We start from the raw sequence: 16,601 nt of genomic DNA, 5'->3' as shown, positions 1-16,601 counted from the left end.
AGTGTTAATTATATTTATAATGTACATCACGTCCCTGGTACTTACTTCAAACTGGGAGTTTGTGCCTTTTGACTGCCTTCATGAAATTCCCCTTTCCCTCACCCCATCTCTGGTATCCACATATCTGACCTCTTTTTCTATGAGTTTTTTATTTGTTTGTTTTGTTAGTTCCTGTTATACAGCATAGTGGTTTGATATTTGTATACATTTCAGAATGATCACCATGATAAATGTAGTTATGATAAGTCACCGTAGAAGATATTACATAGTCACTGTTCCCAACACAGTACATTTTACATCTGTGACTCATTTATTTTGCAGCTAGAAGTTTGTACCTCTTAATCTCCTTTACCTATTTCTTTCCTCTCCTCTTCCTCTCTGGGAACCACCTGTTTGTTCTCTGTATCTATAACCTCTGTTTATGCTAGTTCATTTTTTTTTTTTTTTAGATTCCACATGTAAGTGAAGTCATACAATATTTATCTTTCTCTGGCTGACTTATTTCACTTACCATAATACCCTCTAGTTCCATCTATGTTATCACAAATGGCAAGGTTTATTCTTATTATGGCTGCATAATATACCATTGCATATATACACCATAATATACCATTGCATATATACACCATAATATACCATTGCATATATACATCTTCTGTACTCACTCATCTATTGATGGGCACATAGGTTGCTTTCTTAACTATTGTAAACAATGGTCTAATGTATATACTTACCTCCTTGGCTGTAGATAAACTGACTATAGGTGGATGAGTTTATTTCTGGGCTCTCTGTTCTGTTCTTCTTCTGTATGTGTCTGTTTTTGTGCCAGTATTGTACTGTTTGATGACTGGCACTTTGTACCATAGTGTGAAATCAAGAAGTGTGATACCTCCAAATCTGTTCTTTTTCAAGGTTTCTTTGGCTATTTGGAATCTGTTGTGTTTCCATACAAATTTTAGAATTACTTGTTCTAGTTCTATGAAAAATACCATTAATATTTTGATAGGAATTGCATTGAATCTGTAGATTACCTTGGGTAGTATGATCATTTTAACAATATTAACCTCATGTCATTTTCAGTTTTTCGTCACTGTCTTACAGTTTTCCAAGAACAGTGGTTTTACCTCTTTATATTTTTTCCTAAGTGTTTTATTCTTTTTGATGCAGTTGTAAATGGGATTGTTTTCTTAATTTCTCTTTCTGATAGTTTGTTGTTAGTGTTTAGAAATGCATCACATTTCTGTATATATTAATTTTGTATCCTGAAACTTTACTGAATTCATTGATGAGTTCTAGTAGTTTTTTGGCAGTGACTTTAGAATCTTCTATCTATAGTATTGTGTCATCTGCACAAAGTGATAGTTTTATTTCCTTCTTTCCAATTGGAATTCCTTTTATTTCTTTTTCTAGTCTATTGCTCCGGCTAGGACTTCCAATATTATGTTGAATAAAATTAGTGAGAGTGAGAATCCTTGTCTTATTCCTGATCTTAGAAGAAATGCTTTTGGCTTTTCACTTTTTTTTTTTTTTTTTTTTTTTTTTTTTTTTTTTTTTTTTAGGGCCGTACCTACAGCATATGGAACTTCCCAGACTTCCCAGGTTAGGGGTCAGATTGGAGCTGCAGCTGCTGGCCTATGCCACAGCCATAGCAGTGCCAGATCTGAGCCACATCTGTGATCTACAATGCATCCCATAGCAATGCCAGATCCTTAACCCACTGAGCAAGGTCAGGGATCAAACCTGAATCCTCATGGATACTAGTTGGGTTCTTAACCCCCTGAGCCACAATGAGAACTCCCAAGTTCAACCTTCTGAAAATAATTATATAATAGAGAATTGTGTTTTCAGAAGTATACTGCTAATGATGTTATGTGGATTCATCTTTAGGCAATCCAGTGGTGTGAAGACTTTTAGCAGTTGCAGTTTGAGTGACTTTGAAAATTTCATTTCAAATGTGGGTGCCCAGTGTCTTCAGAATAAGCCGCAAATGCAAATGCCTCCAGCATCAATCTGTGGCAATGGCAGAGTGGAGATAAATGAAATCTGTGACTGTGGTACTGAGGAAGTAAGTTTGAAAACTATGAAAATTAATAAATAAATAAATGTATTGTTTTAGTCTCTGTCATAAATGTTATGTATCTCAAATATGACTGAGTACCATGCAGAATATTGGCAGTAATGAAATCAGGGTTGAAATACATATGAGAATATACCATCTAGATTTAATAGGTTAATGAGTTTGTGACAAATATAAGAATATTCCAAAAATATTATTGCTGATAGGAAGAAGAGGAAGTCTAGAATAACCTTTTGGTTCCAAACTAAATATATAAAAACTTTCCAAACCTGTGGATAACTTTAGACATTTGATAAGTGTCTTATTGAAGATTTTTTTTTTTGGTCTTTTTTTTTTTTGTCTTTTCTAGGGCCGCTCCCATGGCATATGGAGGTTCCCAGGCTAGGGGTTTAATCAGAGCTATAGCCGCTGGCCTAAGCCAGAGCTACAGCAATGCCGGATCTGAGCCGTGTCTGCAACCTACAGCACAGCTCACAGCAATGCCAGATCCTTAACCCACTGAGCAAGGCCAGGGATCAAACCCGCAACCTCATGGTTCCTAGTCAGATTCGTTAACCACTGCACCACGACGGGAACTCCAAGTGTCTTATTGAAGATTAATGCGTGAGCAGACCATCAAGTATCCTTTAGGGTTTTATCTCACAATGGAATCAGCAGTATGGGGAGGGAAGACTGTTTCTGTTGTAGTCTGAATGTTGGGTGACTTTATTAACTTGATAGAGAAGCCCTGAAAATATAATGAATGCACAAGGCCCAGGTTATAATGCTTCTAGACTGTTCAGTATTTGCAGCAGTGTTGCAGATACCATAAATGTTCATGATTACACCATAGATAGAAATGATATTTGGGTTGGATACATACATGAGTCAAGACAAACTTGTATTCATATCACATTGTTTTAATACTATGCCTTTGTATTATGTTTTACCATTTGGTAGAACAATTCCTCCCTCTTTATCTGATTTTAAATCAGTTTTGTTGGAGGCATAATCTACATACAATAAAACGCAACCATTGTTAAGTATAGAGGTAGATGAGTTTTCACAAATGAACATAAGTATTGGCACAATTCAGATATAGATTTTTTTCTTTCTTTTTTTTTTTTTTTTTTTGTCTTTTTTTTGGGCCTTTTTCTAGGGCCACTCCTGCAGCATATGGAGATTCCCAGGCTAGGGGTCAAATCGGAGCTGTAGCTGCCAGCCTACACCACAGCCACAGCAACGCAGGATCCAAACCGCATCTGCAGCCTATACCACAGCTCACAGCAAAGCCGGATCCTTACCCCACTGCGCAAGGCCAGTGATTGAACCCGCAAACTCATGGTTCATAGTTGGATTTGTTAACCACTGAGCCACGATGGGAACTCTGATTTTTTCTTTTTTAAACCGACCTATAATACTATACTAATTCCTATTATATAACATAGTGATTCAATAGTTCTGTACATTTCAAAATAATTACCATAACTTTTGTTATGATTTCTCACCAAAGAGATTACATACTTTGTTCCCCACACTGTATATTTTATTCTCATAACTTATTTTTTTGCAACTAGAATTTTTTTTTGTTTTTATTATTTTTTTTTGTTTTGTACACTTGCAGCATACAGAAGTTCCCAGGCTATGGGTTGAATTGGAGCTACAGCTGCCGGCCTATGCCACAGCCGTAGTAGCAACACAGGATCTGAGCCACGCCTGTGACCTACACCACAGCTCATGGCAATGCCAGATCCTTAACCCACTGAGCGAGGCCAGGGATTGAACCTGCATCCTCATGGATACTAGTCGGGTTCATAACTACTGAGCCACAATGGGAACTCCTACAACTGGAATTTTACCTCTTAATCTCCCTCATCCATTTCTTTCCTCCTCCAAACCCCTACCCTTTGGCAACCACCTGTTTGTTCTCTGTATCTGTAATTCAGTTATATTTTTGCTATGTTTATTCATTTGTTATGTGTTTAGATTCTACATGTAAGTGAAATCATATGGCATTTGTCTCTGCCTAACTTATTTCACTTAGCATAGCATACTCTAGGTCTATCCACACTTTTTCAAATGGCATTTTATTTTTTATGGCTTAGTAATATTCCACTGTATATATGTACCACATCTTTGTCATTTATCTATTGATATGCACTTAGATTCCTTCCATTTCTTGGTTATTGTAAATAATACTTCAAAATGAACATAGGGGTGCATATTTCTTTTTTTATGAGTATTAATGATTTAAAATGTTACATTAGTTTTAGATATACAACATAGTGATTCAATATTTTTAATGATTGTACTCCATTTAAAGTTATTATAAAATATTGGCTATATTTCCCAGTTCTGTACAATATATCCCTGTAGCTTATTTATTTTATACATTGTAGTTTGTACCTCTTAATTATCTACCCCTCTCTCACCCTCAACCTTTTCCTCTTGCCATTGGTAACCACTAGTTTGGTCTCTATATCTGAGAGTTTGTTTCTGTTTTGTTATATTCATTTGTTTGTTTTATTTTTTATATTCCTCACATAAAGGTGATAACATAGAGTATTTGTCTTTCTCTGTCTGACTTATTTCACTAAGCATAATACCCCCTAGGTCCATCCATATAGTTGCAAATAGCAAAATTTCATTCTTTCTGATGGCTGAGAAATGTTATATTATGTGTATATATGTATACACACAGTCCATATCTTCATTATCTATTTTTCTGTTGATTGGCACAGGCTGCTTCTATATCTTGACAATTGTAAATAATGCTGTTATGAACTTTAGGGTGCATGTATATTTTTGATTTAGTGTTTTTGTTTTCTTTGGATATATACTCAGGAGTGGAATTGCTGGATCATATGATAGTTCAGTTTTTAGTTTTCTGAAGAATTTCCATGCTGTTTCCCATAGTGGAAAACATAGTATATAATGGTTCCCTTTTTTCACATACTCTCCAGCATTTGTTATTTGTGCTCTTTTTGATGATAGCCATTCTGACATATGTGAGTTGATGTCTTATTGTGGCTTTGATTGCATTTCCCTAATGATTAGTGATGTTGGCATCTTTTCATGTACCTACTGGCCATCCATGTGTCTTTTTTGGAAAAATGTGTTTTCAGGTCTTCTGCTCATTTTATTTTTTATTTTTGGTCATGCCTATGGCATGTAGAAGTTCTTGGGTCAGTGATTGAACCTATGCCACAGTAGTGACCCAAGCCACTGCAATAAAAATGCCAAAGTCTTAACACACTGTACCACAAGAGAACTCCCTTCTGCCCATTTAAAAAAAATTTTTATGTTGAGCTGTATGAGCTATTTATATATTTTGGATATTAACCCCTTATGATTCATATTATTTGCAAAAATTTTCTCATATTCAGTAGGTTATCTTTGCCTTTGGCCAGTAGTTTCCTGAGCTGTACAAAAGCTTTTAGTCCGATTTGTTTATTTTTGCTTTTATTTCCTTTGCCTTAAGAGACAGGTCCAAAAAGTACTGTTGCAGTTCATGTCAGAGTGTTCTGCCTATGCTTTCTTCTAGGAATTTTATAAAGATATATGTATTTAATCTATTTTGAGTTTATTTTAATATATGGCATGAGAAAACATTTCAGTTTTATTTTTTTCATGTAGATGTCCAGTTTTCCTAGCACTGCTTATTAATTGACTGTCTTTTCCCCATTGTATTATCTTACCTCCTTTGCTGACAATTATTTGACCATAAATGCATGTGCTTATTTCTGTGCTCTCTTCTCTGTTCCATTGATCAATGGGTCTGTTTTTGTTCCAGTGTCATATTGTTTTGATGACTGTCTCTTTGTATCATAATTTGAAGTCAGGGAGTATGACACCTCCAGCTATGCTCTTCTTTTCTCGAAATTGTTTTGTATTCTTTATCTCTGTTTTTTTCTTCTTTATATTTTAGAAGTCTTGGCCAAAAGAGGGCATCGTATAATTATCAAGGAATCAATCCAGGGAGATGTAACGTTTGTAAATATTCATGCATCCAACATTGGAGCACTTAACTACATAAAGCAAGTATTAACAGACGTAAGGGGAGAAATTGGTAGTAACTCAATAATAGTAGGAAACTTTGACACCTGATTTATGTCAATGGACAGATCATCCAGACAGAAAATCATAAAATACTGGATTTAAGTGACACATTAGACTATATGGAATTAATAAATGTAAATATAAAGCACCCCACCCCAGAGCAGCATAATACATGTTGTTTTCAAGTGCCCATGTACTATTCTCCAGGATAGATAACATGGTAGGCCACAAAATAAGTCTCAGTAAATTTAAGAAAATGGAAATCATATAAAGCTATCAAGCATCTTTTCTGACTAGGATGCTATGAGACTAGATATCAACTACAAGAAAAGTGCAAAAACCACAAATATGTCTAGACTAAACAATATACTGCTAAACAACCAATGGATCACTGAAGAAATCAAATAGGAAATTAAAAAAAAAAACTGTAGATAAATGAAAGCAAGAAACAATGATCCAAAATCTAATCTATGGGTCAAAGCAAAAGCAGTTCTATGAGGGATGTTTTTAGTGATACAAGCTTACCTCAGGAAATGAGAAAACCTAATCTAGAAGTGCTCATGTGGCACAGTGGGTTAGGGATTTGGAACTGTATTGCAGTGGCTCGGGTCACTGCTGTGGTGCAAGTATGATTCCTGGCCTGGGAACTTCCACATGCCATGGACATGGCCAACCCACCCCCATTCTTACACATACAGGAACTATAAAAGAAAAAAATACCCCAAAGTTAATAGATGCAAAAAAATAATAAATATTTATAGCAGAAATAAATGAAGTAGAAACTAAAAAAATAGAAAGATCAGTGAAACTAAGAGCCATTCTTTTTGAGAGAGATAAAATTTATAAACCTTTAGCCAGGCTCATCAAGAAAGAGAGAGCCTATATCAATACAATCAGAAATGAAAAACGAGAAGCTACAGCTGACACCACAGAAATTCAGAGGACCATAATATAATACTTCAATTATATGCCAGTAAAATGTACAACGTGGAAGAAATTGACAAATTCCTGGAAATGTATACTCTCCTAAGACTGAACCAGGAAGAAATAGAAATTATGAACAGGATAGTTACCAGTAATGACATTGAATCAGTAGTAATAATAATAAAAAAAAAACTACCAATAAAAAAAGTCCAAGACCAGATGGCTTCAATAGGTGAATTCACCAAACATTTAGAGAACCATTGACACCCATTCCTATAATGATAAATGACCATATATGTGTATTTCCCTGAATTCTTTTCTATTATTTGTCCTTATGCTAATTCTACACTGTCTTAACTAATGTACTTTAATAATAGGTCTTGAAAACAGATTATGTAAATTAGCAAACTTTGATCCTCTTTTCTGAGATAGTTTCACTATTCTAAGACCTTTTTATTGCCATGTAAATTGGAGAATCAACAACTAAATGTAAAGACTTTGTTTGGAATTGTGTTGTATTGATACATCAATTTTGGGGAAGTTACTTTATTACCAATATTGAACTGCCAGTCTATGCACATGTTGTATCTCTCCACTTATTTGGACCTTCTTTATTTAGTTCTTCTGTGGGTTTCTTGTTTTGATAGTGTTTAAAACTTTTATTTAGCAATTGTAGTTATTTAGCACTATAAAAATTACAGTGGACTTTTCTGAATTCACATTGTATTTAGTGTTGATTGGAAGTACTGAGCATTGTCTTCTTTGCTTTTTAAGAAAGTTTTCTGACTTTCACCATTTAACATGATATTAGATATAAGCTTTTTTGTTTGTTTGTTTTTAACAGGTGCCCTTTACCATAGTGGAGAAATTACTTTTTATTTTTCCATTCTACTTAACTGAGAGTTTTTAAGTTGAAAAATTTGAAGTGTAATACTGTAAGTTTAAGTTGTTCAGTGTGTTGCTGTGATACATTTATATATAATATGATTGCTGATATAGTGATATGTATTACATTACATAATTAGTATACAATATTATTGTCTATGTTGATTATATTGTGCATTAGTATTCTATGGCTTATTTACTACTTGTTTTAAGTTCGTACCCTTAAATTCCATCACTCTATTACTTTGCTTCCCCTGACCTCTGGTGACCAGTGTTTTACTGTTTTTCACAGGTTTAAGTTTTTTTAGATTCCACACATAAGTGATATTACACAGTACTTGCCTTTCTCTGTTTGACGTATCTCATAGCATAATGTACTCAAGGTCCATAGATGTTGCAAATGGGAAAATAGCATCCTTTTTTATGGCTGAATAACATTCCATTGTATATGTATACCACATCTTTTCTTTTTCCCATTAATCCATTGATAGGCATTTGGGTTGTTTCTATATCTTTGCTATTATAAATAATGCTGTTTTGTTTCCTTTAGTTATATACACAGAAGTGGAATTGCTGGATCATATGATAGGTCTATTTTTAATTTTTTGAGGAACTTCCATATTGTTTTCCTCAGTGGTTGGACCAATTTACAGTCCCATTTACAGTGTATAAGTCTTTCCCTTTTACCACATCCTTACTCACACCTGTTCTCTCTTGTCTTCTTGATGAAAGCTGTTTTAATACATGTGAGGTGATCTCTCATTGTGGTTTTGATTTGCATTTTCTTGATGATTAGTGATGGTGAACATATTTTCATGTACCTGTTGTCCATCCATATGTCTCCTTTGGAAAAATATCTATTTAGTTCTTTTGCCCATTTGTAAAATTGGATTATTTGTTTTTGCTTATTAAATTAAGTTCTTTATATATTTTGGATATCACCCCTTATCTGATACATGGTTTGCAAAAGTTGTATCCGTTTATGTAGATTGTCTTTTCCATTTTGTTAATTGTTTTTTGATGTGTAGAAGCTTTTGAGTTTGATATCCCATTTGTTGATTTTTTTCTTTTGTTTGTCACTTTAGCATCATGCCCCCAAATTTATACTCAATTGCAGTATTGAGTTTCTTCCCTACATTTTCTATGCTCTTAAATTTGTTGAGGTTAGCTTTGTGCCCCAGTATGGGATTGATCCTTGAGAATGTTCCATGTGCACTTGAGAAGAATGTATATTCTGATTTTTTTTGGATGTAATGTCCTGAAAATGTAGATTAAGTCTAACATTTCTATTGTGTCATTTAGGATCTCTGTTGCCTTATTGATTTTTCTGTCTAGAGCATCTGTCCATTCATGTGAGTGGGCTGTTAAAGGCTCCTACTATTATTGCATTCTCATCAGTTTCTCCTTTTATGTCTGTTAGTGTTAGTCTGGGTGCTCCTATATTAGGGGCATGTATATTGACAATTAAAATATCCTCTTCTTGAATGGATCCTTTTAGCATTAAATAATGTCCTTCGTTGTCTTTCTTTATGGCCTTCATTTTAAAGTCTCTTTTGTCTGATATGAGAATTGCAACTCCTGCTTTCCTGTCTTGTCCATGCATGAAATATCTTTTCCCATCCCCTAACTTTCAATCTATATGTGTCCTTTGCCCTAAGGTGGGTCTCTTATAGACAGCATATTGTAGGCTCTTGTTTGTATGGTAATTCTATTTTTAATTTTTTGCACCATACTATTTTACATAGTGGCTGCACCAATTTACTGTTTATTTATTTATTTATGTATTTATTGGTCTTTTTAGGGCCATACCCATGGCATATGGAGGTTCCCAGGCTAGGGGTCTAATCAGAGCTGTTGCTGCTGGCCTATGCCAGAGCCACAGTAATGCTGGATCTGAGCCACATCTGCAACCTACACCATAGCTCACAGCAACGCCAGATCTTTAACCTGCTGAGTGAGGCCAGGGATTGAATCCACAACCCCATGGTTCCTAGTTGGATTCGTTTCCACTGCACCATGATGGGAACTCTGGCTACACTGATTTATAGTCCCATCAACAGTGTACTAGGGTTCCCTTTTTCCACATCTTCTCTGACATTTGTTACTTTTTTCTTTTTGATAATATTATTTTAACAGGTATGAGGTGATAGCTCATTGTGGGTATGATGTGCATTTCCCTAATAATTAGTTATGTTGAATATCTTTCCATGTGCCTGCTGGACATCTATATGTCTTCTTTGGAAAAATAGCTATTAAAGTTCTCTGCCCATTTTTTTAGTTGATTATTTCTTACTTTGTTATTTGAGTTGTATAAGTTCTTTATGTATTTTGGATATTAACCCCTTATCAGATACATGATTTGAAGATTTTTTGTTTTATGGAAAGTATTAATATCTTATTAATATGATCATCTGATGCCAAAGAAATGAACGTAATTTTACAAACTCAGAATTTTGGCAGGTACATGAAATTTACCTTTTATTGTAGTTTTATTTTTTTCCTTTTTTAAAAAAATATCTGTTGAATAAAGAGGAAAGTATTGAGTGTCTTTTACATGCTAGGCACAATGCTGGTACTGAGGATATTGTTAGTACATTTAGAGTTGAATAATTGTAGCAGGTACTGTATTGCCCATAAAGCCTAAAATATTTACTCTTTGGCCCTTGACATAAAATGTTTGCTGACTCTTGCTCTAAATCTTACCTGTCACTTTTGGCAATTTTGCTGTGGATTGCTGGTCCTGTTCTCCAAGCCATAACCTGACCAGATTTCTGGTAGGCTGTGCCTTGTATTTCTTGTGGCACATCTCTTCATTCCTGACCAGATTTCTGGTAGGCTGTGCCTTATATTTCTTGTGGCACATCTCTTCATTTTCGGTATACTTTTGACTCGGTTTAAAGTGGTTGAGTTAATGGATGTGGATAAAAACAGCCAACCAACAACCAATCTCAGTCCCCACGCAATGAAGTAACTTGATTTTTTAAATTAGAAAACAGCAACAACTATGAGTTAATTATATATTTTTTAATTACTCAAATGAATTTATCACATCTGTAGTTGTATAATGATCATAACATTCTGATTTCACAGGATTTCCATCCTACAGCCCAAGCACATCGCCCCACCCCCCAAACTGTCTCCTCTGGAGACCATAAGTTTTTCAAAGTCTGTGACTCAGCATCTGTTCTGCAAAGAAGTTCAGTCTGTCCTTTTTTCAGATTCCACATGTCAGTGAAAGCATTTGATGTTGGTGTCTCATTGTATGACTGACTTCACTTAGCATGATAGTTTCTAGGTCCATCCATGTTGCTAAAAATGCAGGTATTTCGTTCTTTTTAATGGCTGAGTAATATTCCATTGTGTATATGTACCACATCTTCTTGACCCACTCCTCTGTCGATGGACATTTAGGTTGTTTCCATGTCTTGGCTATAGAGAAGAGTGTTGCAATGAACATCAGAGTACATGTGTCTTTGCGAGTCGTGGTTTTCTCTGGGTAGATGCCCAGGAGTGGGATTGCTGGATCCGATGGGAGTTCTATGTGTATTTTTCTGAGGCATCTCCATCCTGTTTTCCACAGTGGTTGCACCAATTTACAATCCCACCAAGAGTGTACTAGGGTTCCTTTTTCTCCACACCGTCTCCAGCACTTCTTGTTTGTAGACTTTTGGATGATGGCCATTCTGGCTGGTGTAAGGTGGTACCTCAGAGTGGTTTTGATTTACATTTCTCTAATTATGAGTGATGTTGAACATCTTTTCATGTGTTTTTTGGCCATCTGTATGTCTTCTTTTGAGAACTGTCCGTTTAGATCTTCTGCCCATTTCTTGATGGGGTTGTTTGTTTTTTGGTATGGAGCTGCAGAAGTTGTTTATAAATTTTGGAGATTAATCCCTTGTCAGTTGATTCACTTGCAAAGATTTTCTCCCATTCTATGGGTTGTCTTTTCATTTTGCTTAGGGTTTCCTTTGCTGTGCAGAAACTTTGAAGTTGATTAGGTCCCATTGTTTATTTTTATTTTTATTGTCAATACTCTTAAGAGGTGGGTCTGGGAAGATGTTTCTGTCATTTATGTCAGAGAGTGTTTGGCCTATGTTTTCCTCTAAGAGTTTTAAAGTGTCTGGTCTTATATCTAGGTCTTTAATCTATTTTGAGTTTATTTTTGTGTATGGTGTTAGGGAGTATTCTAATTTCATTCTTTTCCATGTGGCTGTCCAGTTTTGCTAGCACCACTTATTGAACAGGCTGTATTTTCTCCATTGTGTATTCTTGCCTCCTTCATCATAGATGAGTTGGTCGTAGGTGCGTAGGTTGAATTCTGAGCTGTCTATCCTGTTCCGCTGATCTATATTTCTGTCTTTGTGCCAGTACCATGCAGTTTTGATGACTGTTGCTTTGTAGTCTAGTCTGAAGTCTGGGAGCCTGATTCCTCCCACTCCATTTTTCTTTTTCAGGATGTCTTTGTCTATTCTGGGTCTTTTTTGCTTCCAAACTTTAAAACATTTTGTTCAAGTTCTGTGAAAAATGTCCGTGGTAATTTGATAGGGATTGCATTGAATCTGTATATTGCCTTAGGTAGTATAGTCATTTTGATAATATTGACTCTTCCAATCCAAGAGCATGGTATGTCTTTCCACCTATTTGTGTCATCTTTGATTTCTTTCATCAGTGTGTTATAGTTTTCAGAGTACAAGTCTTTTGTCTCTTTAGGTAGGTTTACACCTAGGTATTTTATTCTTTTGGATGCGATGGTAAACGGGATTGCTTCCCTAATTTCTCTTTCTGCTCTTTCATTTTTAGTGTATAGAAATGCTGTCAATTTCTGTGTATTAATTTTGTATCCTGCAACTCTGCCAAATTTGTGGATGAGTTCTAACAGTTTTCTGATAGAGTCTTTAGGATTCTCTGGGGCTTCTCAGTGCTGACTGACAGGTGGGGCCAGATTTTCCCAAAATGGCCACCTCCAGAGAAAGGCACAGCTGCTGAATATTCCCAAGAGCTTTGCTTCCAATGTCCTTCCCTCACAACAAGCCACATTCACCCCTGCTTTCCCAGGATGTCCTCTAAAAACTGCAGTCAGGTTTGACCCAGATTCCTATGGAGACTTTGGTTTGCCCTGGGACCCAGTGCACATGAATTCTGTGCACATGAATTCCGTTTCCCCCAGTTCCGTGGAGCTCCTGTGCACAAGCCCCACTGACCTTCAATGCCAGATGCTCTAGGGGCTCTGTCTCCCTGTTCCAGATCCACACACGTGAGAATTTGATGTGAGGCTCAGAGCTCTCACTCCTGTAGGTGAGTCTTTGTGAACCAGCTAGTTTTCAGTCTGTGGAACTTCCCACCCAGGAGGTATGGGATTGTTTATATTGTGAAATCGCCCCTCCTACCTCTTGATGTATCCTCCTCTTTTTCGTCTAGAGTAGGATATCTTTTTTAAAGTTTCCCGTCCATTTGGGTGAAGAATGCTCAGTCTTTATTTGTGAATTTTGTTGTTTTTAGGAGAGAAGTTGAGCTCCAGTCCTTCTATTCTGCCATCTTAATCCTGTCTCCAGTTAATTATATTTTTAAAAGGGAATTATAGAGGCACTTCAACTTAAAAATTACCCATTCTGTCTGATGTAGACATTTACAGATAAAATACAAAGTAGCAATACAGGGGGTTCCCGCTGTGGCACAGCAGCATCAGCAGCATCTTAGGAGCACTGAGAAGTGGGTTCAATCCACTGCCTGGCACAGTGGTTTAGGGATCCAGCATCACTGCACCTGCAGCTTAGATCGAGACTGTGTCTCAGATCTGATCCCTGGTCTGGAAGCTCCATATGTCACAGGGAAGCCAAAAATGTAAAAAAGAAAAGCAAAACAAAACAGCAATACAGGAGATGCTCTCTGTTCAAGGAATATTTATATAGCAAGTCTTTGTGGGGAAGGAAGTAGTTGCAGCATAGTTTTTGAATCTCTTTAGATTTTTATAAAATGGAGCAACTGAATGAAAAAGACAAACCTATGGATAATATTTACAACAAGACCAATTGAAAAGTTATTGTCCTGAACCTCCAAATATAAGCAGGTATGGAGCAAGGCTTTTGTGGTATCAACATTTGCACAGGAGACAATAGGGAAGCAATGGGGAATATCTAAATCTGAGAATGAGAGAACCCCAAAATAGTCACCAAATGTTTATGGAAAACATAGCAGGCCCAGCTGAAACTGGAAAGCCTTTTGCCTGCTCTAGTTGTGGGTAAGTACAAGGGGTTGATTATTGGGACTAGAAGAACTGAAGCATCTTGCTCCTATCAACTTTTGGAACTTAACCACTGTAATGACCTTCTAGGAGAGGTCCCCAACCTGAGAAGAACCCGTTGGGAGTGGTGGATGTGGATATTAGAAATGAAAGAGAGAGGATCCAGATAAAGTCAGGCTAGAATAGAATCCAGAAGCCTCGGGAGGAATATTGTAGTTTTATATCACACTAGTCTAAAAGCAGTTCTCTACAACTACTCCAGCATAGCTCCTTTGGAATTATTTCAGTCATTCTTAATATGTGGCTTTACCAAAGACTTTGAATCTAAAACAAACATAAAATTTCAAATTAGTTATTTTTAGTTATGAATGGGATAGGAAAAAGTCATCAGATGATGGCTAGAGCTGTTAATTTCCAACAAAACACTGTGTTGAAATATTTCTTCTGATACACCCGGTATAAATCAGAACTTTCAAAAAACAGGCCAACTACCGAAATGCAATAATGAAGCCTCTGCAGCTTAGGCATTGCAGAGTCCTAAACTTCTGACAATGCTAAGCAAAGCATCTTTCTTGCAAATTAAATGGGTTTCTAGGATTACCATGTAGTTGAGCTTTCAGAGACAGACACTCAAGCATATCATTAGCATATATCGTCATGACTGTGGTTGTAATTAATTATGTCTAAAGAGTTTAATACCCATGCAAGTCCAAAATGGAAGAACACATAAATGGATATGGTAATCGCCAAGAGCAGACTGTAAAAGCACTGGCTGGCTGTGCTGGTGCAACCCTGTGAGAAGTTTTCTTCTGCAGAAGCTGAGTTTAACAGTCCACCTAAAGAGATCAGTGGAATAAGAACAGTCAGTGTGGGAAGAGACAGAAACATTCTTCTCTCCCTCTTATTACCTGCCACTCTGACTTTTTATTTATTTATTTTTAAATGATTTTTTCCCATTATAGTTAGATTAGTGTTCTGTCCGTTTTCTACTATACAGCAAAGTGACCCAGTCACACATATATATATTTCTTTTTTCTCACATTATCTCCCATCATGTTTCATCACAAGTGACTAGATATAATTCCCTGTGCTATATAGCAGGATCTCATTGCCTATCCACTCCAAATGCAATAGTTTTCATCTACCCAAACTCCCAGTCTGTCCTACTCCCTTCCCCTCCCCCTTGGCAGCCGCAAGTCTGTTCTCCATGTCCATGAGTTTCTTTTCTGTGGAAAGGTTCTTTTGTGCCATATATTAGAGTTCAGATATAAGTGATCTCATATGGTATTTGTCTTTATTTTTCTGACTTCACTTACTATGAGAGTCTCTCGTTCCATCCATGTTGCTGCAAATGGCATTATTTTGTGTTTTTTTTTATGGCTGAGTAACTATTCCATAGTGTATATATACATTTTCTTAATCCATTCATCTGTCAATGGAGGAATGGATTTCATCAACCTAAACAACAATTTAGGTTGTTTCCATGTCTTGGCTATTGTGAATAGTGCTTCAGTGAACATATGGGTGCTAATGTAAATGGTATTGTTTTTTATTTCAAATTTTTATTTTTCATTGTTGGTGTACAGGATATTTTGTATATTTACCTAGTATCCAGCAACCTTGCTATAATTGCTTAGTAGTCACAGGTGTTTTTATTATTATTATTATTGTACTTTGGTTAATTATTTGGTATATTCTTTACACAGGCTATCATGTAATCTGTGGACAGAAACATTTTTATTTCTTCTTTCCTATCTGTATATTTTTCACTTCATTTTCAGTCTTACTGTATTAGATAGTGATTCCATCAAGATGTTGAAGGGAGTGGTGAGAGGAGGCATCCTTGCTTTGTTCCTTTTTTAGGAGGAAAGCTTATAGTTTCTTATCATAAGTATGATGTTAGCTATGTTTTTTTTTCTATATGTTATCAAATGGAGAAATTTCCCTCTTTTCCTAGCTTGCTATAATAAATGAGTGTTGGATTTTTTCAAATGCTTTTTCTACAAAATTGTTATGATCATTGATTTTTCTTCTTTAGCCTGTTAATATAATGGATTACATTAATGGATGTTTGCATAATAAACCAGCCTTGCATACTTGTGACACATCCCCTTTTGTTGTAGTGTATAATTATTTTTATACATTATTGGATTCAACTTCCTTTTTTGTTGAGAATTTTCACATCTGTGTTTATGTGAGATACTGAGCTGTAATTTTCTTTCTTGTAATGTCTTTGTCTGGGCTTGATATTAGGCTAATATTGAAACTCATAGAATAAGGAAGCATCACATATCAATGTTGGGAAAGTATTGTATCTGTTGTTCCATGGGGTGAAGGCAGTAAGAGTTCCATATTTAGTGCCTCTCTTGAGTTCTATCCTGGATGTGTCTTCTCTTGGCTGATTTTAATTCGTATCCTTTCCATGTAATAAACCAT

The 16,601-nt window shown here is 35.9% G+C and overlaps 1 protein-coding gene and 1 pseudogene across 5 annotated transcripts in view; one reads left to right on the top strand and one right to left on the bottom strand.

The window, feature by feature from the left end:
* Positions 1 to 16,601, top strand: part of ADAM32 (ADAM metallopeptidase domain 32) — a 129,125-nt gene that overhangs the window by 64,491 nt on the left and 48,033 nt on the right. For 4 of the 5 annotated variants that reach the window (XM_085001074.1, XM_085001073.1, XM_021075123.2 and 1 more), the window contains one exon: positions 1,888 to 2,065. The exons of the other annotated variant lie outside the window; for it this stretch is intronic. In XM_085001074.1, coding sequence (XP_084857200.1) covers positions 1,888 to 2,065 — 178 coding nt within the window. The remainder of the gene's footprint in view (positions 1 to 1,887; positions 2,066 to 16,601) is intronic. 5 annotated transcript variants of the gene reach the window in all.
* Positions 14,839 to 15,053, bottom strand: LOC100521755 (phosphatidylinositol N-acetylglucosaminyltransferase subunit Y-like; annotated as a pseudogene).

The sequence above is a fragment of the Sus scrofa genome, chromosome 15, assembly GCF_054392235.1.
Source record: "Sus scrofa isolate SSC_HxYL_T2T_F1_AM1 chromosome 15, Sscrofa_HxYL_maternal_Yorkshire_Landrace_v2.0, whole genome shotgun sequence".
Classification (NCBI taxonomy): Eukaryota; Metazoa; Chordata; class Mammalia; order Artiodactyla; family Suidae; genus Sus; species Sus scrofa.
This window is presented reverse-complemented; position numbering and strand designations above follow the sequence as displayed.